Source organism: Plectropomus leopardus, chromosome 3 (assembly GCF_026936395.1).
Source record: "Plectropomus leopardus strain MGB_pleo_1.0 chromosome 3, ASM2693639v1, whole genome shotgun sequence".
Taxonomy (NCBI): domain Eukaryota; kingdom Metazoa; phylum Chordata; class Actinopteri; order Perciformes; family Serranidae; genus Plectropomus; species Plectropomus leopardus.
This window is the reverse complement of record NC_142178.1, coordinates 15,700,849-15,725,255: the sequence shown is the minus strand read 5'-3', so window position 1 is coordinate 15,725,255 and position 24,407 is coordinate 15,700,849. Positions and strand designations below refer to the sequence as shown.

General features: G+C 39.2%; 1 protein-coding gene across 1 annotated transcript; it reads left to right on the top strand.

Moving 5' to 3' along the window:
- Positions 1–159: 159 nt before the first annotated feature.
- Positions 160–23,684, top strand: prkacab (protein kinase, cAMP-dependent, catalytic, alpha, genome duplicate b). The gene is made up of 11 exons (XM_042484724.2): positions 160–797; positions 3,309–3,370; positions 4,025–4,153; positions 8,185–8,283; positions 11,977–12,059; positions 12,309–12,435; positions 16,337–16,432; positions 17,093–17,215; positions 18,768–18,827; positions 19,390–19,494; positions 19,586–23,684. Exons 1-11 carry the CDS (start codon positions 752–754, stop codon positions 19,709–19,711), a joined length of 1,056 nt encoding a protein of 351 aa, XP_042340658.1. The 5' UTR covers positions 160–751; the 3' UTR covers positions 19,712–23,684.
- Positions 23,685–24,407: the final 723 nt, after the last annotated feature.

Here is a 24,407-nt window from a genome sequence, read left to right as displayed (position 1 = left end):
CGTTCCCCTCGCTCGCTTTTTGTACGGGGGCAGGACGCGAACATTTTTGATGGATGGCGAAGAACCAATCAGAGCACTCCGTGGGACAGCGCCGTAGCCAAGTAGCCAATCCGTGGTCTTGTTTTAGCTGTCAATCAACCCGGTTCTGGTGAATAGGCGGGACGTTCTCTCGGCTGTAGTTCCGTCATCTCGCTCGTCTCCGAGGCTACAGGGGGCCAATGTTGATTTGGGCGATTTCTCGTCGTTGTCGGACCCCGCCGAGGATTAATTTTTAAAAGCTGGGTTCGGTAACGAAAAGTGGCAGGCTATTGATTGAGAATATTGCACCCAAGCCGTCGGTATAGCTGTTTTTTGGGTTGGGGGAGAGGTGGGGAGCCGGGGGGCCTCGCTCGGAGGGGGCTGCAAGGAGGGACAGGAGAAGACTGGATCCTCCGTGTTCAGGCCAACTGCGCCGAGGTCGGCCTGGCGGTCCGGTGAAGCCCCAGCGACCGAGATACTTCAACGATAGTTCAGCGTGGATTTAAATCATCGGTCGCCGGTTGTTGATGACCGTGGAGTGAGTGAGCGTCTCGCCGTGGCACCGCATCAGCAGCTGTCAGCCTATTACAAATCAAGTCCTCGGAGTTAACGCTTGGTAACTGTTACAGCTGGATTTAGGAAATACCGTTCAGACCTAATCGAGCTAAGACCGGCTTGACAAGGCTGTAGGACGGCCAAAAAGCCACGGATCGCCCGTTGACAAGTTGTCATCATGGGCAACGCGCCCACGGCCAGGAAGGGCAGCGAGATGGAAAGCGGTGGGTACCAGTACACATCACTCCACCTGCTCAGATACATCCTCATGAAATGATCAGAGACGAAGTGATACAGCAGGCTATGCTACTTTTACATAACAAGCTATACACCGTTAATTAGAGGCCTTTTCCTGCTTTCCCATTCATTAAGATCCACTCGTGCGTCTATGACAAGTCCTTGCTGCAAACGAATTAGCTAGCTCCAAAGCACCTCAATATCACACGTATAAATCAGGAGCATTGCATGTGCATATGTAAAGTGTATGAGGTGTACCGTTTTGGACTTTTGCTTAGCTGATTCTAGTGGATGCTAAGGTAGGACGAGCTGTTTCCATAGCCAGATCTCTGTGTGAGCTGCAAACAACAGTCAGCTTGTAAGCTACAAGCATCTTAGAATATTCAGTGTACTGAAATATTGGCACCCTCACAACAGTCTTTTTTTGTATCATTATCTTTATTTGATTTCATGCTTTCCACCATGAGGTTTAACTTAAAATTTCATTACAACAAGGACAATAAATGTTACCTTGATGTGTTAGATAGTATACTATCCCAGGATGGTGTTAAGCTAATATGAAAACATCAATATCATCACATACACCAGACAGTAGACAAAAGAGACACATGTACATTCAAACCACATTCATACATTTAACACATACATATATATCTCACCCCTCCCAACCCCCCAACCCCCCCCACTGACACACACACACACACACACACAAACAAAACCCCAATATGTTGTATTAGTTCTATGTCCAATATTCTCCACTGATCTTATACACTATCACAACAGTCTGTGTCAGATTTTTTTCCAAAACACTCCAGGCCTGTTGCTTCACTTCTTAAGAAAGAGATGCTGCTTAAACTGTGTGTGGGTGAGCTTAATATAATCTACGTGAACCCATGAAAGTCTGCAGCAGGTTTGGCTGAGCTGGCTGTAAGTCCAATGTAAGGTTACTGTCATGCAGGAGGATGAGAGTATGCTCACTGGATCGGTGTTTTCATTGGAAAGGTTATTATCAGGGATTTTATTTTATTATGACATATAGGAAAACTTACAGAATTTTTATTTCTAGCAGCGGTGAGGCATCATAAATGGGTGTACGTGTGAGTCAATATCATGCTCAAGTCAGCCTGGGTATTGTCTTGCTTTGCTGTTGCATGTGTGTATGCTGTGGCCATGCACTGCGATTGAGGCATTGTCCTATCAACCAGATAAAGCTTTAATGTAGAGTAAAAAAAAAAAATGGTGTCAGGGATGATGAAAGACGTGTATGAAATAGGACTTCCAACACTCTGAGTGCATCAAGTACCACACATTCACACCTAGGAGATGCATGTCATGTGATCTTGGTCATTGAGCAGCTTTGCCTCTGTAGGTGAGGTTTTGTTGGCTTTCTCCAGACTGAGTAACTCAACCAGCAATTTATAGCCCTGAAATGTTAGAGGAAACAGTTAATTCCTCCATGTAAACTAGATATTGGTCATTTACCAATGGATGAGAGGAGCAGCTGCTGCAGTGGGAGTGACGGCAAAGTCTGTGCCCCGAATGCGATCTGCGCTCCGAGAGGTGCAATCAATAACTGAACAGTAATATATTCTAATAGCGCTCCTAATGAATGGTCCAGCGCTAAGAATATAAAAACAATACTTGGCGGCAGATGTTTTATTTGTGGCAGGCTGCCACAAAAAAAATTCTGCTCAGGAAACCCTGTAACTTTGTTACTCAGCTCAGTAAAGAAGAAAATAAACCTTTATGTGTAAAATCAGTGGAGTGTCCCTTAAAGATTATTCTGGATACAGTATGTCAAGAATCAGCAGCGTTGGCGATATTGAGGCTCATTCTCGTGCCTTCAGAGGTTTCCAGTGAACCAAACAGTATGTCCTTTTCATACTTTGACGCACTGGCACACAGTGTACAAAATTAGTACCATCCACTAGCCAAATGCTGGTAAAATATACAAGTACAGCTGGTAGATTAGTTTTCACACACCAGCCTAGAAAACAACGGTAATCGATTAAGTAGCTGGTAAAATTTGAACATTCACTAGAATTTTTGTCTGTTGCCAAAAGTTAATTTAATTTTGTGGTACATGAGACAAGTCTTCTTATTTGGGGCATCTGTGTTAGATATAACTAGTTAATTTTAAGAGGGTTTAAACAATGAAATTAATTCACAAGCAATATTCCTGTTCAATGTGTGTTATTTAACTTCTTGTGTCTCAAACCGACATGTAAGTTTTTCCTCTTTCTATGCGCTGTGTATCTATCAATGTCCAGAAATGATCAAAGAAGGAAAATCATGCATTCAAAACAAGTATTCTTCAAATGTAAGCACCATTTATTAAGTTGGCTATGTTTTTTTAAAAAAAAGGGAGTACAGGCTCTGTACATTTGATTCCAGACAGCACAGGAGGTATCCTACTTTGTTCTGTTTTCTGTTTGTTTGTTTTTTAACTCTACACACACACACCACTTAAGGCTTTCTTGTGGTTTTGTCTTCCACAGTCAAGGAGTTCCTTGCTAAAGCCAAAGAGGACTTTCTCAAGAAGTGGGAGAACCCTGCACAGGTTAGTGTTTGGATGCGTGTCAGTGGGAATGTGATATATTTTCTTGATCGTAATTTAAAAATTAAATTTAAAACGTTTTTCGATCCGATTCTGTGACCAAAGCTATGAAGTGAATATGTGACACACTCTCTACGATTCCTTTTGCAATTTAAAAATAAAAGTTCTCACTATTGGAATTTCACTTATTTTTCATATTTATTGTGCATTTATTTTCAAAGCTCTACCTACTACATCTTTAGGTAAATTTATATATATATTTGAAGGGTAAAATAAAGCAAGTGTTGGGTGTTTATACAGTTTTATCATTTATTTTAAGATTTTTGGCTTACGTAATAGTACTGAATTTGACTGATATATATTAATATTGTGACCAGTGCATGTGCAGTATATCCAGTTTGTACAAATATGTATTGCATACTATAAACATATGATTAAAAACCATACACATTGTTCATATGTATTACATACACTGTGATTACTGTATATTGTATGCACATATACCAGACACTCAGGCATTTGCTTGTCCAAAAACGGATAATAAATGTGGGCGTAGGAAACATTAGAAAAACAATAAAAGTTTACGTCCCACACCACAACCCTCACCGTTTTGTTTTTCGCAAAAATCAACGAACCCTTTTTGTTTTGTCTGTTCAGAACACTGCTTGCCTGGAGCAGTTTGAGAGGTTGAAAACGCTGGGCACGGGCTCGTTTGGCCGTGTGATGCTGGTGAGGCACAGAGAAACGGGACAGCATTATGCCATGAAGATCCTCAACAAGCAGAAGGTCAGTCTGGGTCAGGAGGGACACACGGGATGGAGGGTGTTAAAATCGGTCTGCCGTTTAAGGACACTTGCAGGCTGGTCATAGAAAACATGGAGTTGTCATTTATGTAAAAAGTGGACCCACAAGGCTTGAAACATTCATAGATACTGTAATAAAGGCAACTCATCATATGCTTGCGAAAAGATGCAAAGACTCAAATACAGGTGCAAGCTTTCCCTTTTTTTCCCCTCCTTTGAACCTCTTTGAACCTGCTTGTGCTGGAGCAGACAGCAGCCGGGGTGGCAGTGCTGAGGTTGTCTTTATGCTGATCACATCAGTCAATTAGAATTAAATTGTGCCTGCATTTTGGCCCACTTCAATGTATTCTCATGTTCTTATATTTATAGATAAATATTTTATAAAGCAAAATATACAGATGGAAATGCCTGCTTTTGGCTAATTGGTTAATGGAGTGAATTTAATACCTGGAAAATCAAGGTTCTTCAGTATACCAATGCAGTCCAAAATAGAGATCAACCGATTTATCGGTTTGATCAATTAATTGGTGCCGATAGGACGTTTTACAAGCTATTGTTCTTAGAAGAACTTGCCTGCCTAGCGGCCGGTGGCTGCACAGCCTCCACCAGTCACATGGGGAGGTAATTTTAACTTTATACAGATTTATACTTGATCCAGCTATATACTGACTTTGCATTTCGAAAATAGTTTCACTTCCCCTTATTCACTACCCCTCAGCCCTTGGTGTTATGTAATTGCTTATGTTGCACAGAGGCCACTTGGAGAGCGGAGAGAAAGCAGAAGGGGGATTTAAATGAAACATACCTGCCCTTGTTCACTTTCAGCTCAACTATCACAGATCGATCACCAGTTACACGATAAGCACTGTACTGTTTTTCACAAATCATCAGAAATACCTGCAGACTCTTTCATTGATGTAAAGGCGTCTTCTGCAGATGATTGCAATGCGTCGGCAGGCACTTGGTAATAATCAGTTTCTAATTCAGAAATTTCTGTTTAAGACTTGTATTATGATTATTGCAACTATTACGTTTACATGCAAACAGCAAGTTTTCCATTCATTAACAGATAATGTTGGCAAAATGGAAATCACACAAGCTGAACAGTACAACATTATACGTCAACAACTGCATTTAAGTATATAACAGTTATCAATAATATATCAGGCAATGAGATTTTCTTAAGAAACTATCTGCTGATAGATAAGTACATCTACACACATGTGGGCCAACCTATACAGACCTATAAGATATATTAGAAAAACTGTAGCTGATAAGCATTTCACACAGTGAATGTATTTAATTTTGTTTTTTATTTATTTACCAGTTTATTCATCTTCTCCTTCTTCTGTGGTGCAACCAAAGATTTACTTACTACTGCCCCTAGCCGGTGATGTATTTTCTTGCAACAAATGCATAACTGTAATGCACTGTCAGTTATATAGATGTCTGAAGTGACCATCGTTGACAGTCAGACATTCGAAATGGCACTTATGATGACAGTGGGGAGTGCCCCGAGGACAAGTGCCGAGGGAAAGTCAATGAGGGCATGTTGAACCACTACTGGAATGCAGCTTAAGTTTTTTTGTCTAATTATTTATGATTTATAAATCATTGAGGAAGTATTTTGAGTATTTCTAAAATACAAAATTGGTCCACTTTAAAGTCTCTTAATTACACTGATTTTTTTTTTACTTATCCAAATTATTCAAAAGTAATTAGAAAGCATTTTAAAGGAATAAAGCCCATCTATGATCATGGTTTTGCATGTAGACTCCATATATGAGGTCAAAGTACATTGTGTACTGAAGAATTGACTTTGAAGAAAAATAATAGCTCCAGCCAACCAGCCAATTATTTGGCTAGCTGCTTTTTTTCTGATTATTATATCGGCCTTTAAAAACCCTGTATCGGTCAATCTCTAGTCCAAAAGCATGCAGGTTAGGTGTACTTGTCACTAAATTGTGAATGTGAATGTTGTCATTGCATTTGTGTTGGCAACTTGACAAACTATTTGACCAAATGCATGCTGGGATGGACCCCAAGCTCCCCACAACCCTGAAAATGATGATCAGATATAGAAATGAAGCGATTGTCTCTTGTATGTATATATTGAGGTTGCTGTATAGTCACACTTTGCACCTCCAGAGAGAAACAGTCCTCCCTTAAAGGAGAGACTGTGACTCTGCTGTCTGCAGGATGAAAGCAGCTGATGTGATTGGCCATTTTTATGACACCTGTTTAAAATATATTCCTCCTACTCATGTATTTCCCCACGTTCAAACGCGTTTTCCAGTTTGTGCCGCTTTGCACTGTAATTACTGTATATTTGCATGTGACATCCATGTTGACGTATTTTCAGAGTTTCTGCTTGTGTTTGAACTTTTTCCCCAGTTTCACGAAAAAGCCTCTAAACATTTGGAAAATATTTGATCAGTTCATTGTGTTAAGCTTGCATCTTGAATATCACTTGCGCTGATAACACACTATAGCGGCAAAGTGCCGCCCCCGACGAGTTGCCGTGCATTGTCAGTGAAGAACTGCAGCGGCTGCTCCAAATTCAGCAAGCTGCAGCTGTTTGGTTCTGTAGTGAGGAGATTGTAATTTGCCTCCAAAAGTTAAACTTTCCCCAAATTTTAGACAAAAAATACCAACAGCCAATCAGTAAGTCTGTAACATGTTGGCCTGTATTACAAAGCACCTGTAACACATGAAGGTACCTCCTGGATACACAAGAACTCAGTAATTGCAGCAGGCTGCACTTTGTCACTGCTTGGTGTGTTTGTGGTGTTACCTTAAGAGGAGTGGTGTGTTGAATAAATAGTGTCAGCCAAAAATTACCAGAACAAAAACAAAATGACTAAAAGGGAGAGCACCCTCGCTCAAATGTCCTGTCCTCACAATGTTAAAGAAAGTGAAAAATGATTTGTGTATCCACCCTGTGATTTGGAGCCACACCAAGATTTAACAGGTTTTCCCTGGCCCGTGCCACACCCCTCTACAAAGTTTCACGAAAATCCGGCCAGTAGTTTTTCTATAACCCTGCTGACGAACAGTAAAACAAACAAAAAGTCCTGAAAACACGACCTCCTTGGCAAAGTAAAAAGATGGATGTAATTGAATTGTTTATGCTTGCAGATGTTGGTCATGCAATACATGTAATGGCATATATCAAATATGCTGCAATGCAATACAAATATGGAGCCTGAAGGAGGCAGATTGTGTTATTGACTGATAGATCTATGAACTGCTACCGTCAATAAAATTGGAGGAAAACAAGGATATCGATAATAGTGTGAAGTGGCTTGCCACATTTTACAAAAGATTTGCAGGTGAAAAAAAAGCATTATTTGCAAGTATTATTTATTTATCAGAAATACAAATGAATTATTATACACATTTATACAAAACAAAATATATGTAGTGCAGGTGATTACTGTAAATAGCAGAAAAAGCTCAAAGATATAGTACCAAATCATTGATTTTAAGATCAATTTGAACAGAAACATTTCCTTTTAAGTCAAGTCAAGGTTTTGTCATATGTTGTCATATACAACATTTTTCATCTGTCTTCAACTCTGAATGCTGTTTTAAATGCAAGAATTATAGACAGTAACAAGGTAAATGTCAAAAGAGATACAACCAGAGATAAAGAAAAAAGAAAGTAACCTAAGAACATTGTGTACAATACACAAATGTACGATGACAATGCAAATATACACAATCAATACAAGTATACAGTATCAGCACAAATATCAGTAAAATTACAAATTTCATCAGTACTTTTGCCTTTTAACCTTCTTAGTTGGCTTTTTCTATTTAAGCCAAAACAAGTCTTAAGATGTACAATTACATAGCAGCTTTGAGCAGAGGTCCCAAGGATATGTTCAAGACAGCTAAGATTATGCTGCTCTGATAAAACAAGTTTATTTTTGTGAAAACATCATTTCTATAATTTGTATATGATACATTCTAAACTTTCTGTCTCCCCTTTTCTCTTTCTTTGCCTCTCAGGTTGTGAAGCTCAAGCAAATAGAGCACACTCTGAATGAGAAGAGGATTCTTCAGGCTGTCAGCTTTCCTTTTCTGGTGCGGTTAGAGTACTCGTTCAAGGTACGGAGTATTTTAGATGGTGTTGGTGTGTGTGTGTGTGTGGGGGGGGGTTATATGTTGATGATGACTGGATTAGTTTTCCTTTCATCTGCTCATCAGCTTGCCTTCCATCCCTCAACCACCTTTTAAGACGCCTTTTGTCTACATTTTCACTAAGGTGGTCCATTGAAAAAAAGAAAAAAAAAGTTTAACCCCAGCACACCCAGTTGTGTTATTACAAGTGATGAGTTCAGCGTCCACCTATCACGTGAGTGCAGAAACACATACTGCTTGGCTGTCATTCAGCAAGACGAGCTCGACAACTTCTGGCTAATGGATCGGCCGACTTATTACTCCACCTTCGAGTGCAGCCGTTTAGATGAACACTTTCTGTCACGGTTAGATGACACTTCGTATGAACTAGTTCTTTTCAAACACAATCCGACCCTTACAGTCTCGGTTATTAACTTGTTTTGCATTCTAGTCGTGTATTTAACAGTCTCCCCCTGACTGCTGAAGACCGCTTGTGTATTTGTATGGAAGCAATTCTGTTTGTGTCTGGTTTTAGTTAAACTGGTAAATTACTAACTTTTTCTTAACTAAAGCTGCTTTCACGCCGCCACGCAGTAACCGCCCTGAGGGCAGCACTGAGAGCCGCACCGACAATCACCTACCTGCAGGGGCATTCCCCGAAAAAGCAGTTACTGTTAACGCAAGTCACTGTGCATTAGTGAGAAAGCAACTTAAAGAAATAAGCCAATGTCAACTATAAAAAGACCATTTGTTCTATTAGTCATAGCGTGTTACCATGAATTTGTAAAGAAAATGTTGTTTTTCTCGCATGCCTCCATGGAAAACGGCAAACTTATTGATTAATCGATTAATTGGGGATCACGCTTAACAAGAGCAAAATTAAATCAAAATATACATTTACAAACTCTAACACATCTCAAACACATGCATTTTTGCAAAAACATTGCTATTTAAAACTGAACTAAAAGTGAAGCTTACCAACGCTCTCCAGTACCAGGCATTTTTAGAGAAACTGCACGTGTTTGGTAACATACGACTGGATAAGTGTCACTTTGATTATACTGCAAAAGTTGTGAGAGTTTGTAAATGGATGCTTTGGTATAGTTTATGTTATCAAACATGGTCTCAAATGAATCAATAAATCAATATGTTTGTCCTTTTCCACAGAAGCATGTGAGAAAAACTTTTTTTTCTTTAATTTTCTTCATAAATTCAAGGTAACACAGCATAGGGAACTGATTTATAGGGGTCATTTTGTTAGGAAAGTATCCCTTTTAAGAGCCAAAACACTGCATGTGAACTTTAAACCTTTAAACTTTGTGTGGTGTGCTTTTACAAGAAAAAATAGTTCCAAATCCGAGAAAGTAATCAAAATTGAGTGAATTTATTTCTAGATCACGTCAAATGTCATATTTACAAAATCAGAATTGTTTATTAACATTTCCAGCTTGTTCTAGTATACAGTAGTTCTATATACTGCATATATATGGGCATTAAATGTCATTTTAATACTCCAAATTAATATAAATCTCATCAAGCTGAGTAAACATTGTATATTGTTTCTACTGGTTAAAGACCATTTCCAAGTATTGACAGGGATCAATTGTATACACCTTTTGTTTGTTTTGATTATAAAAGTGGAGTGCTATTTACTTAACTGTTAACATTTAACGTATAATATCATAACCTGTCAATTTACAATCTCATGCATACTATGACTTCCATCATAATTTAAAATTAATTATATAGGGGAGTGTCATCTGCAAATATAGAGTAAATTGAGCGTACATTTTCTTTGACATTTTCACACTCCAGCTTTGTCTGTGGCTGGTGTACTTGTGCAGACTAACCCATCTGATGGCCATACTCCAAATACAGCCTTACTCGGGTTAAGCTGTTTAGATGCCTCTTGCATGCCCTGGGATTGAATATCCTTGATGCTTCAAATAAACCTATTAACAGAATTTTCCTGTCCACGTGTCTCTTCCTGCACACTGATGGAAGAGTCAACAACAAACACTTTAACTCAGCTTAGTTAGACTTACTCCAGAGTAAGTTGTATTTGCAGGTGTCACCTGGGAAGCAGGTGAAGAATTAAATCTTAATGATATAAATAAAGTACAATATAAAGCAAGTATACATTGAGGTTTGATACACTGATACATTTTGAGGTATCAAAAATAAATAAATAAAATAACCCAGTGCTAAGTAGTATTGAAACGTCTCCTGTCAGACAATACCTACATTCAGTCCTTTTTGTACCCAGATTAAAAAAAAAGGACTATTTGCGTGGTTTTGTTCACAGCCAGTCACTGTGAGCGTCCTTCGATTTTAACGCAACGTGTGATTGACCTCCTACTGCAGCAGCTATAACCCATAAGAGCAGAATGTAATTATATCCTGCCACACCAAAGGGAAAAACAATTCATCGCAGTCTGTCGACTTTGTATAGCGTGAAGGTAACTCCTCGTCACTTGCGTCTGCTAGCAAACAACAGAAAAATACCCAAAAGCTGCTTTATGATGGGAAACTATGTGATAGAACTAACTTTTCAAAGTGTTTCAGCTCTGGCCATTGAGTGGGATCATTTCTCTAGGACAAGTCCGAATGGATGCCAGAAATTATGTCTGTGGTTAACAGACGCTCAAGAGACTTTAACATTTAGTTCTATGACATAAAGTCCATCAGAAAATGTCCAACTCGTGAATTTTGAAGCTTTTATGTGTCTTAAGAAAGACGGCTAAATGAGACGACAGAACATCACCCTGCCAAACACAGCTTTACAGCCTAGTTGTGGTGGGAATGTTAAATCATGTGACTTTAGTGTAGTTTGTTTGTAGCTTAACGTAAGATTTTTACTTCTGCCGGTTGCATTTACACTTAAAAAATGATGGAAGTGGTGTTCATTTGTGAAGATTATCTTGCAAAACTCTCACTAACTCAGAGGTTATTTTTTGCAATAATCTAAAATCCAGTGGAAAAATCCCTTTGGCTTTTTGTCGAGGGAACCAAGGTGACCTTAACTCCCACATCGGCCAAAAATAAAATGTGATCCCTGATGCACTCTATACGGTGCGGTGTGGTCGAACGCTGTGTATTTGACGAAGTTGGCAGGTAAATGTGCCAAGATGCCACCATAACGTTAGAAAGTATGGCTTTACCGAACACCTGTGGCATCCAATAAAACAAGTGCATAAAACTCAGAAGGATGAATTTAGGAGTATTTCAGCTGAATGTTTCCTTTCTCAGGATGGTTATTAAGTAAAGTAGAGAATAAATGCATCAAATTAAGGTTTCTATTGATATCTGTATCACTTTATTTTTTTTGGTATTGTAATTTTTAAAAGACACCCAGCCCTAAATGCTTTTGTTATATATAGCTCTGTTTAAGGGTCTACAGAACTTGGGATTTGAAAACCAGGTTTTGGAAATATAACACGCCTAAATCAATGCGCAATAGATGCTGTTACAGGCACTTTTTCATGAGGGTGTTTAGATGGTGATAACTGAAATAAAAGTCAGTGGATTCATTCATTTTGACCCACAAAATACCGTTTTCATGTCGCCCTGTTCCCATCCTGTGTATCTGTATGTGGTTTGTGTGTGTGTGTGTGTGTGTGTGTGTGTGTGTGTGTGTGTGTGTGAGTGCCACTAACAGGTCCTCCTTCTTCCCCTCCCCAGGACAACACTAACCTCTACATGGTGATGGAATATGTACCAGGTGGAGAGATGTTCTCCCATCTACGGAGAATTGGCAGATTTAGGTTAGTGTCTCCTTACAGCTGCAAACAGTTTAAAGAAATATTAGTTGTGGAGCTCTGTGCTCTCAAATTAGCTCAGTTCTCCTCAATTTTGTTCTCTTGGAGTTCTCCTCAGGTCCGTTTCAGCTGTAGGTTATTTAGCTTTGTTCATCACTGTTGTGATCTGTACTGTACACTCCACTAAATAGCTGTCTTTCTGTTGATCTCCCTGTGTGTGTGCGCATGCGTCTGTGTGTGCGTGCGTGTGTACAGTGAGCCTCACGCTCGATTCTACGCTGCTCAGATCGTTCTTACCTTTGAGTATCTGCACGCTTTGGACCTGATCTACAGAGACCTGAAACCTGAAAACCTGCTCATAGACCAACAGGGCTACATACAGGTAAATAACACCTGATGCAGTAATTTATACAAGCAAATCAGAAATTACTTCCTCAAAAGGTTGTAGTTAATAAATATAAATTCCTGTGTGTATTCTTATGATTTATCCGCAAAAAAAACACTATGGCAGCCACCCTTGTGATGTCTTGATTTCTGTTGAGAATCCAGGCTTTCTAAACATGTTGGTCCACGTCCATGTGTTATTTCTCCTCATCCCTCAGACTTTTCAGCCAACAGCCAAATCCCCCATGAACTCCAAGCTGTGGTTTAGATTAGACAGTTGCAACCACAAATTGTTTGCTCAATTAATTTATTGTTGGTTTTGAAACAATTAGAAAACTGTGAAAAAGAGAGTTTCAGTTTATAATGCAAGACCTTATAATCAAGGATCTGTAACCATCTATTTTGTATTTTTCTTACAAACATCACATAAATTACATGTTGATTGTAAAAACAGTTTCTGCAAATTTTCTGTTGATGAACTAATTAATTAATCAACTTAACTGGCCCTTCGCTAAGCCCCACCTTCAAACACAGACTGGCCAATCGTTGCCTAGCATTGCCAACTCTGATGCAATTTGTTTCAGATTTTTTTTCATTATCAAGCTGGTTTTGTTGATTTTGAGCTACAGTGCCTTGCGAAAGTATTCGGCCCCCTTGAACCTTTCAACCTTTCACCACATTTCAGGCTTCAAACATAAAGAAATAAAATTTTAATTTTTTGTCAAGAATCAACAACAAGTGGGACACAATCGTGAAGTGGAACGAAATTTATTGGATAATTTAAACTTTTTTAACAAATAAAAACTGAAAAGTGGGGCAATATTATTCGCCCCTTTACTTTCAATGCAGCAAACTCACTCCAGAAGTTCAGTGAGGATCTCTGAATGATCCAATGTTGTCCTAAATGACTGATGATGATAAATAGAATCCACCTGTGTGTAATCAAGTCTCCGTATAAATGCACCTGCTCTGTGATAGTCTCAGGGTTCTGTTTAAAGCGCAGAGAGCATCATGAAGACCAAGGAACACACCAGGCAGGTCCGAGATACTGTTGTGGAGGAGTTTAAAGCCGGATTTGGATACAAAAAGATTTCCCAAGCTTTAAACATCTCAAGGAGCACTGTGCAAGCAATCATATTGAAATGGAAGGAGTATCAGACCACTGCAAATCTACCAAGACCCGGCCGTCCCTCCAAACTTTCATCTCAAACAAGGAGAAAACTGATCAGAGATGCAGCCAAGAGGCCCATGATCACTCTGGATGAACTGCAGAGATCTACAGCTGAGGTAGGAGAGTCTGTCCATTGGACAACAATCAGTCGTACACTGCACAAATCTGGCCTTTATGGAAGAGTGGCAAGAAGAAAGCCATTTCTCAAAGATATCCATAAAAGTCTCGTTTAAAGTTTGCCACAAGCCACCTGGGAGACACACCAAACATGTGGAAGAAGGTGCTCTGGTCAGATGAAACCAAAATCGAACTTTTTGGCCACAATGCAAAACGATATGTTTGGCGTAAAAGCAATACAGCTCATCACCCTGAACACACCATCCCCACTGTCAAACATGGTGGTGGCAGCATCATGGTTTGGGCCTGCTTTTCTTCAGCAGGGACAGGGAAGATGGTTAAAATTGACGGGAAGATGGATGGAGCCAAATACAGGACCATTCTGGAAGAAAACCTGTTGGAGTCTGCACAAGACCTGAGACTGGGACGGAGATTTATCTTCCAACAGGACAATGATCCAAAACATAAAGCCAAATCTACAATGGAATGGTTCACAAATAAACGTATCCAGGTGTTAGAATGGCCAAGTCAAAGTCCAGACCTGAATCCAATCGAGAATCTGTGGAAAGAGCTGAAGACTGCTGTTCACAAACGCTCTCCATCCAACCTCACTGAGCTCGAGCTGTTTTGCAAGGAAGAATGGGCAAGAATTTCAGTCTCTCGATGTGCAAAACTGATAGAAACATACCCCAAGCGACTTGCAGCTGTAATTGGAGCAAAAGGTGGCGCTACAAAGTATTAACGCAAGGGGGCCAAATAATATTGCACGCCCCACTTTTCAGTTTTTTATTTGTTAAAAAAGTTTAAATTACTCAATAAATTTCATTCCACTTCACGATTGTGTCCCACTTGTTGTTGTTTCTTGACAAAAAATTTAAATTTGATATCTTTATGTTTGAAGCCTGAAATGTGGCGAAAGGTTGCAAGGTTCAAGGGGGCCGAATACTTTCGCAAGGCACTGTAAATGTTGTGCCTGGAGGGCTTGTGATGATACATGTTAACCCAAAGAAGTCAGAAGGAGATATAGGTTAAATGTTACTCATTATACACTGTTGTGCTTCTGTGCTATGCTAGCTACTAAAGGTAAACTGATTGTATACTCATGCTACTTTTACTGTGTGTAAATACTCTGCTTTACAGGTACAGTGTTGCTCCTATAGTCTAGGTTGCACCTTAATTTTGTTGTATTCTGCGTCAAACATCAGGTGACGTGGTGGTTCACTTTTACACTGTGATCTGTGGACTTGTTTTTGTTGCCGAGTGAGGTTTATGTCCTGCATATATCTTTCAAACAAATATTGTCGACGCTTCTGTCTGCTTCTCTCTGAAATCGTTTTTTCTTCTTTTTTTTCTTTTCTTTTTTTAAAAAAAAAAAAAATTCATATTTCTTCAGGGAGTGCAGTCAGTGGGCTAACTTCGACTGCTTGACGGACTGTTACAAAGGGGCGGGGCTTAGCAAAGGATCAGTTTTTGCTTTATTAATTATCAGCCAACTAATCGCACTCTGATGTACAGTAGCTAACATTAGCCATGTAAGCTAGCTAGTTGATATTTGTTGTTGATACAACATCACAATTGCCAAATTTTGCAAACACGCAGTTGGACTCTTTCTTGTTTCTCATTTTGTACAGAGTCTAAATACAAAGACCAAGCTTTAAATGTCAGTCATGAGTGTGCTAACTTTAGCTTTTGATGCTCAATCTCAATGGTACCACCCCACCTGAGTCAGCACATACTTACCAAGTGTCGTGTAGTAACTCAGGGTAAATAAAGAAAAAAATGCTATGAGATATTGTTACCATGGTTATTATATACTGTATACTGCCCCTGGTGTGTTTCGGCAGAATTGTATCAGTAACAGGAGAAACACCTTAACAAAGTTATGAATAAAATCACAGTTATGAATAAAAGTGTTTGTAAAAAAAGAGAAACTTGGATATAGTTCTTGTAGTTTTGGCTATAATTGGAACTAATTGTTTTAACAGCCACTACAGAGTCATAGGGATTAAAGGATAAAACTTCACACAGTTTCACAGTGGAGTCCATGGGGAATCAACCAGTCCGGTTTTAAAGAGAGGCAATTTAAGCTGTTTTTTGTGTACAAATAGCCACTTGCAGTTTTGTATTGCATTGCATAAAAAAATGAGACGGAAATGATTTTTTTTTTTAATTAGTTTTTAGGACTGTATTGGTGCACATTTGGAAAGACAGGTGTCCCAGAAATACAAGCAATTTAACGGTGTTTGTCCCAAATCTTAATCCGTGATGTCACACAGACATGGAGAGTATCTAGAAACTATCAGCAGCTACTCAAAGAGTGCGTACGTGCATCTATGATGGCGTGATGATGATGGACTGTATTTGAAATGATCTTTGCTGAGCTGTGTGCTGTTTTGTAGCAGAGATTCTGCTACCATCTAGTGGTGAAAAGTGAAATGAAAAATTGTGAAAAAAAAGTCTCACTGCCCCAAGATGCTCTACTCCATCTCTCTGCCTCTGTCTATCCTGTTACTTCTTGCTTCTGCCTTTAATGTGCTAAAACCCAAGAGGACACTATTAGAGCATGCCTGCTCATTTTGTTGATCCTCTTACTCTGTTTTTCATCCCTCAGGTGACAGATTTTGGCTTTGCCAAACGTGTAAAGGGCCGGACCTGGACACTGTGTGGCACCCCAGAATATCTGGCCCCAGAGATTATTCTTAGCAAGGTGAGCCACCATTGTTCCCTATTTTAACTTGAGGTCTGTCTGCTGTATCTCCTTTCAAAAATGAGATATTCTGCATTTGAATAAACAATGATACCAACCTGATGCACAAAATGAAAACACATTACGACACCTTTCTTATAGGGTAGTTGTTCATTTGAGTGGGCAGAATTGTAACACGTGGTTGTTGTTTTTTTAGAAATATTGAATTCTAACTTAAAGTGGTCTTTATTGTACTACCGGCCAGACGACAGGCCTCTGGCGATGCTGATCTCGGTCAATTAGGCTGGGAATATGGGTTTAAGGAGCATCTATAGAGCACAGTCATAGTTTAATTATGTGCTCCTTTTTGATTAGAAATTTGCCTGACAACAATCATCATGAGATATTTATTGACAGAAGGCTGTTTTCTCTCTGTGAGATGTCCTTGAGTGGTTCTTATCACTAATTATTACTGCGTGTATAATATTCATGTCTCTTCCCTCTGAACCTCCAGATGGATGCACAAACTATGCTGGAAAAATAAGATTCAGTTATATTGGAGTTACAGAATGAATGAAGTTTAGTCAAGCCAAAATGTTTTCAGTAAATTCAATCTGGTTTAACTGTCCATAATGATCTCTTTTTCTCTCTACTCTCCTCCCTCTTTGTTGTGTCCACCAGGGTTATAACAAGGCAGTAGACTGGTGGGCGCTGGGTGTACTCGTCTATGAGATGGCAGCAGGGTACCCGCCTTTCTTTGCTGACCAGCCCATTCAGATCTATGAAAAGATCGTATCAGGGAAGGTGAGTCTCCTCGCTGATCACCACTTCGTGCTACAGTCAGTATTTGTTTGTAACATTCGGAGAACCCACCCCTCATCCCCAATCCCTGACTTCTCTCTGCTGGTTTGTTGCAGAAAAGCGCTTCAGCTTGGTTTATATTTACAGCATAGCTTCATTTTTCCTGTTTTCATTTCTATATGAGTTTTTAAGCTTGAGAATAAAAACTTTGTGTTCACGCTGTAATCAACAAATTCCTATTTCTTGATTTTTATTCTACCGCAAACACTCGTCACACCTTCGCACATAAAAGCTGAGCTGCTGGTGTTACAAATCACTGTTTGGTTTAGTCAAAATAAGCCTTCTCCTGAGTGTTATGTAAAAATATGCTTTTCAAGCTGGTTTTCCCCGCTGTGTCTCTCTAACATTAGCCAGGCTTTTTGCTTATCCTGTAACGCTAACGTTATCTGCACCACTCTCAGTCGCCATCTTTCTCAACTCAGCTGCCTGTTCAATAAGGAGAGACTGACTGAGCGTCTACGTTTTTTGATGGTATCAAAAATCATATCTTTGGGAATTATGAATATCCTGGTATACCATAATACCTTGATAAGCCTAATAAATAATTGCATGCAGTTTTGTAGTGCATTGCATAAAACAAGAGAGATTAGTTTAAAAAGAAAAAATAAAAGTATGATGGCTGTATTAGTGCATATTTAGAAACTGTGTCCGAGAATCACAGACAGTCCTAATCTGTGATGTCACACAGACATCGAAGTGTCTAGGGACTTGTCTAGAAACCTTTGGTGAGAAGCAGTTTTTCTTTTTTAACTTTCCATAGATTATTTTATAACCAGTGTTGAAGCTGTGATTTCATTTGTCTTGAAATTTGCTGTTGTGAGTTTCCGTTTTCCTGTGATGGATATCGCCAGTAATACAAAATATAAGCTCCTGGGGTTTTTATTCCAGACAAAATGTTGTTGCTGATGTCAGAATTGTAAAGTGCATCACTTCTTTAGGCCACCACATGAGGCAGTGATGAAACTTGAGAAGCTTGGACACTGTGTTTGATCCTCAGACCAAGCAGGATAAATCTGGGTGGGGAAAGTGAGTGAGCAGCACTTGCCCCTCCCTCATTTTAACCGCTGAGGTTCCCCTGGGCAGGCCTGTGTGAACGTGTGTAACCGAGTTAGTGTCAGCGGAGCATTCCTGAAAAAAGAGAGCATTGCTCTGAGCCAAACTTTCCTGTACAGAAGCTTAATGCACTTGGGAAAAATAAATCTGCTCTTGTGTTTCTGAATTAATGAGATAAGAGTCTTGCAAAATCAGAAAAGGCAAATCATTTTCCTCAAGTAAATGTGTTAGGCCTTCGTATCCCTGCTTCAATAAAGGAAGAAAGGATTCCAAACTTCCAAACATTGTCATTTGTCCGCACACTCACACACACTGGGAACTACCCTGCTGAGGGAGGTGAAGGAGTAGTTACTTACTCTTTTTGTACAGACTACTTTTAAATTGTGAGGGATTCAAAATCTGCATCTCAGAATTTTACCGCTGCTTCATTCTTCGTCTTCAGGTGCGTTTCCCATCCCACTTCAGTTCTGACCTGAAGGACCTCCTGAGGAACCTGTTACAGGTGAGAGCAAATATCTAATACCCCTTTCCCATCAAATTAGCTCTGGTTCTTAAACCAGTTGGAGCCATCTAGAGAACCAGCCCACATTTCCATCAGTTTTTAGCAGAACCATTGTGATCATCAGTGGACAGCTTTTCTCAATGCAAACCGTAAGTAATCATTAGGAGCAAGATAGCAGATCGCACTGATTACCTACAAGCTTTTGTTCTGTTATTATGGATATTTTCTGTTATAATTCAAAAAACAAGCATGGACCAACTATTAATGATATGAAGACATAGACGACAACTCCATCCTTTCTTTCTCAATCTGAAGATTATGACACACCCACTGAACCTGCTATTTTTTTGGTTCAACTTTATAGGTTCTAAACAAATTTATTTTTGGTAGAAAATTTTCCAAACAATTCAAAATTAGGGTGCAAGAACCAGAACAGATCAGGTTCCATGTTGGTGGAAAAGGGTATCTGTTATTCTGGTCTTTAAGGCTACGTTTACTTTGTTGTGTGTTCTTAATATATTATCATGTAAAAGTGAGGAAAATGTATCGGTTTTATCCTCAGGTGGATCTCACAAAACGTTACGGAAACCTGAAGAACGGGGTCAATGACATCAAGGGACACAAGTGGTTTGCAACCACTGACTGGATTGCCATCTACCAGAAAAAGGTAAGTGTGCCTGTGAGTGTGCGCCGTCCCGATGCATTTCCATCCCTTCAGTAAAGCTCACTTCTCAACTGATGCTTTTAATCGCCATCAGGTGGAAGCTCCCTTTGTCCCCAAGTTCAAAGGACCAGGCGACACCAGCAACTTCGACGACTATGAGGAGGAGGAGATCCGTGTCTCCTTCACTGAGAAATGTGCCAAGGAGTTTGCGGAGTTCTAGAGTTAGAGAGCGAGAGAGGAAGGAGGAAGGAAGAAGGGAGAGTCAAAGGTAGGCTGGTCAAGTGGGAGACGTAAGGAGGGAGTACTGTCTCCTGTCCAATCACAAGCACCAGCTACAAAAAGGTGGGAAAAATGGGATAGAGAAGGGAAAAAGAGCAAGGAGACCGATAACCAGCAGTGTTGCCTTTTCTGTTGCGTTTCTGTTGTATTTTATTTATTGTTCTGTCTTATTTATGGATCCCTTTATAATGAAGATGTGCTTCAGATTCTTGGGTGTTATTTAGAGTTGCCTCGACACATTTTCACCCAAGATCTTCCCTGCTCTTTTATTGTTTCACTCATTGTTTAGTCACTTTTGGGCCACATCACGGAAAAATCACTCAATTGGCTATTACATGAAGCCGATTGAGTCATACAAGTTGAGGTCTCAGTTTGCATAAAAGTTTCTTCAATTTAATCTGATAACCGGCCAGCTCGCTCTTTCTCTGGTGAGCAAGAGGAGCATTGAAGTGAACATTTACATGCACTTAAATAACTTGTGTTTTGCAGTCAGTTTTCTTTAAATGTGTAAATCGTTTCATATCGTAGACAGCATACGTCTGGCATGGTTGGCCAAAAGATGAAGATGACGCATTGTGTGTGCTCAAACAAGTTTCCGTCAATCAGATGACACTCAAGAGGGAAGAAGTCAGTTAAGTTTACTGTGTAACTCCATCTATACTTCTCATCATTGTAAGCATAGCCAGGCTTTGTGCACTCCAATTTTTAAATGTTACTAGATACTAGTGGCTCCAATGATATCATGTCATGCTAACAAACAAGGGAATCTGGATAAGGTAACGTAAATATCTCAGTTTTAATGGTGTTGTGAAGGAACACCATCACATAATGGTATCTCAGGTTCGAACATATCACTTAATAAGACATCTTATCAACATAAAGCATTAGGATTAGCAGGTGAAGAGGGTGTGTGAGACACTTGCTTATGGTATAGATTTGGACATTTATGGTTCTGGTTAGTGCTAAGGAAGACGAGGGAATATTGAGAATTTTGTTTTTTCCACAGTTCAGGAAGATTTGTTTTCGTTAACTTGACAACTCTGTTTGGTCTTAAAAGTACTCGCTGTCTCTGCTCAAAACTCACTTACAGGTCAAGTTGATGCAGCATTTTGAATTTGGCCCTTGCCAACTCCAACTAAAGCAGACCATCTGAGGCAGACTACCTCAAACTGCTTCTGGCTGGTGGTCACCAGAGCACTTTGATCAGTCATCAAAGGCGGTCTGGATAGTGTGCTTTATGGTCTTTTATAGAAACCTGTGTTAATGTTCATCTCCCTAGCACCCAGCTCTCTTGTCACTTGCAAAATGGGGCCACACTTCACGTGACTGTCTTACACATGACAGCAACTCTATTTCCATCTTTGTGTTTACATGCAGTTTTTGTTCAATTCACTTTTTCATGTGGTGGTGATGTTAAGATGACTGATTCGAGCTTAGTCCTGAGACAAAAATGATGTTGATGCATAGTGTACGAGCTGCCTGTTTAAAGTGCTCGACACAGGTGTTCAATGCCTCCTTAGCTCCTGAGCTATGATGGCAAAGTTCCCAAAAAAGGTGGTCATTGTGGGATTTGGTCTTTCATCATTTATAAAAATTTAACAAAGTGACACTAGTGTCTGTTTTAAACATTCAAATGCCTTCTTCATAGCTGTACTTTAGTGTGCAACCATAACGAAGATATACTGTTTTGTTTCCAAACGGCACTCCGGTTTTTCTCTTTTCACTTTAAAATCCAAATATGTTTGATTCACATGAGTTTTTCTTGTCCAAAACAGTTCAGATTTGGGAAAATATAACAATGTTTTTCTCTCATTTAAACATATAGAATGTGTAATTTTGTGTTTATATTAAATTATACGCACACATTTACACATATATCGGTCATATGGAATGATATTAAAAATGAGCTACCATCAAGGAATATTCAAAGTGGCCTTAATGATCTGTTTCAGATCGTTTTTAGGTCTATGTTGCCCCTGTGAACCCACCATTCCTCCAACTCTCTGTGCATTATGTACGGTATCACTATGCTGGAATATTACATCGCCCCATGTTAACTGAGTGGTAATTTGATTTAATAACAAATTAAAGCAACTACAAGGAACTTTTATTTTGTGTTGATTTTGGCGGCCACTGTAGACAAAATGCTTCCTGGGGTGGAGACTGCATTTCCCATGAGCACCACCGCTTTGTGTCATAATGATCTTGGTTTGGCTTTTGCATGTATTTGTTTTGTAAGCTAGTGAAAGACGGCCGCTTTTCCGTCTCACAATGTATTTCATCAGTAAAATAGGCATATTGCCTCTCTCTGAGGAAGAGGGACAATTTAGGATCAGTTTTGAATCCTTTCAAAGCAGTCCTCTCCATCTGTTGAATGACCGACGAGGCTGACTCGCGTTTTCCCTGTGCTCTATTACTTTACCGTTAAGCTTTAGGCTTTTTTTTAGTTCTTGTTGTTGTAGTTCTTCGGTCGATCCTCTTATTTTCTTATCTTTGCTGTTTCTGCCCCAGTTTCAACCAAAACCACAAAGTATAATGTCAAAAATAAAATTCTCTAAAGAAAAGTCTACTCCGCCCAGGTTCTTCTGGTCTGCGTACCGTAAACCATTTTGTCAGATTCCACGTGTAATCAGACCCAGGGAAAAATATTAAGGGTACTTATAAAGAAATAGACAAGCTTCTTCTTGATGGTATTAATTGCTTATGTAGGTCAAATAGAGCCGTTGGTATTAAATTGAGACCATTTCATAGCTCTTTGTAGCTGCTTTAATTTAGGAATATGCACCACTCGAGCACAGCATTAACTGAAATGATGAAAGTCTTAAAGGGTCAGCGATTCAGTATTGCACTTCCATAAACTTGCAGCAGAGGCCTTGATATCCTCATGCCATTTTCACGTTATATGGAAAGAATGGCAGGGATGGGAAAAATGTCAACTTGTGAGCTTTGACGGCATTGAGACAAATATATGGGGTTCAGGACCCCTCCAAGCCTGGGTGTCAAGATGAGCTAAAGATGTAGAATACACACTAAGGCCCTCTATAGTATCAGTTGATATTGTGCTTTAGTATTGCATATCACCAATGTTTAAATAAATGAAAATACCACAAACCGAATGCCACAGTGAACATGGGGCTTTTAGGGGTCTGGAGGTCTGGGCAGTTGCCCCTTTTGCCCAATCGGTTTTCCGGCCATGGCAGTGTCCAAGTAAAAAAGTATTTTGACTGATTGGTTTGCTGTCAAAGAAATTATTCACATACAAGGCAGTCAACTTGTGACCAATAAGGTCCACTCCTCCCCTACTTTTCATATACTTCTTTTTTATTGAGGTGAAACAGCTGAAAAACATTTCATTGGTCAATCTGAAGTCAAAATCATATTGGCAGATAAATGGTGAAAAGAGCTGCAAGATGGAGACACATCTACTTGTAGTTATCAGCTGACGTATAGGTTATTCTGGACTAATTTAAACCTTTTATTTTTATTATTATTATTATTATTACATTGTTGTAAACCACTTGTTGAGACTTTCACATTCGCTGTATTTCCTCCATGTCAAGTTTAATGTTGACTATATCATCATGGACAAAATGTTTGAAGTTATAGGCTAATACAAATATTATTCCGTGTCTCCTCGATGTTTTTTGCAGTGATACAACTTCCTCTCAATGCAGGCACAATGCTGGTACATACTGTCGCACTTTTTAGGGAAATGAGACCCCAATGTAAACCATGTTAACCCCCGCCACACTCACATACACACACACACACACACACACACACACACACACACACAAACACACACACTGCAAAGGGAAGCGTCTGAAGTCACAGGAACAGTGACATAAAAACACGAAGTGTAATATTTTGCAACATGAGTATCATTCCAATAAAGTTTTACTTGTAAAATTCTACTGAACTAGTGTGTGCTATCTGGATTTTTTCCGCCCTTTTTTTGTTGTGCTGCTGCGAGTTTGGTAAAACAAAAAGTGAGTTTAGATTCTTAAAATGTAGTGTGAGTGTTGTAGCCTGGAGGTCAGACATCCATCACTGATGCCTGATGTGCCGTTTAGCCACACTGTAAAATCTTGCAAGTTGATTGTACTTTAAAAAGAATCTAGGAAACCAACTACCTTGAAAAATGTAAGTAATTGTAAGTCTTAATTGATGTTAACTTTATATCTAAATGTTAAGTTTACTTAAAATTGGGTCATATCGACTTAATATTGTAAACTTGTTGCAACTTCAAAATGACACATTTAATTGAATCAGTCTGTCTAAGTGTTAGTAAACCTGTGCTATATTTCTGCTTCCTAGTCTGTCATGTTTATATATTCTTCAACATGGTAACAAAACAGAACTAGCAGATCTAAATTCACCGTTTGCAAAATCCTCTTTGTTTTGATCAAGTGAGGTCAGACTAACTTGGTTTACAGAAGTTGAACATTTAGAAAGAACAAGGTAATTTCACTTGTCAATTTTAAGTTGTGACAACTTCACAAAATTAAGTAAATGCAACTAAATTTCAAGTCAACATGACACTTTTGATACAAAGTAAACCTAAATGGAGATTAACAGTTATATTTACTCTCCATTTTTTTTAGGCAATTGGTTTCCAAGATCTTTTTCATTAAGAA

Bases quoted from the DNA above. Each gene is read 5' to 3' on its own strand.
- prkacab (XM_042484724.2), top strand. From the start codon at position 752: ATGGGCAACGCGCCCACGGCCAGGAAGGGCAGCGAGATGGAAAGCG. The intron at 12,060-12,308 runs GTTAGTGTCTCC...GCGTGTGTACAG, and splicing joins CGGAGAATTGGCAGATTTAG to TGAGCCTCACGCTCGATTCT. The intron at 16,433-17,092 runs GTGAGCCACCAT...TGTGTCCACCAG, and splicing joins CAGAGATTATTCTTAGCAAG to GGTTATAACAAGGCAGTAGA.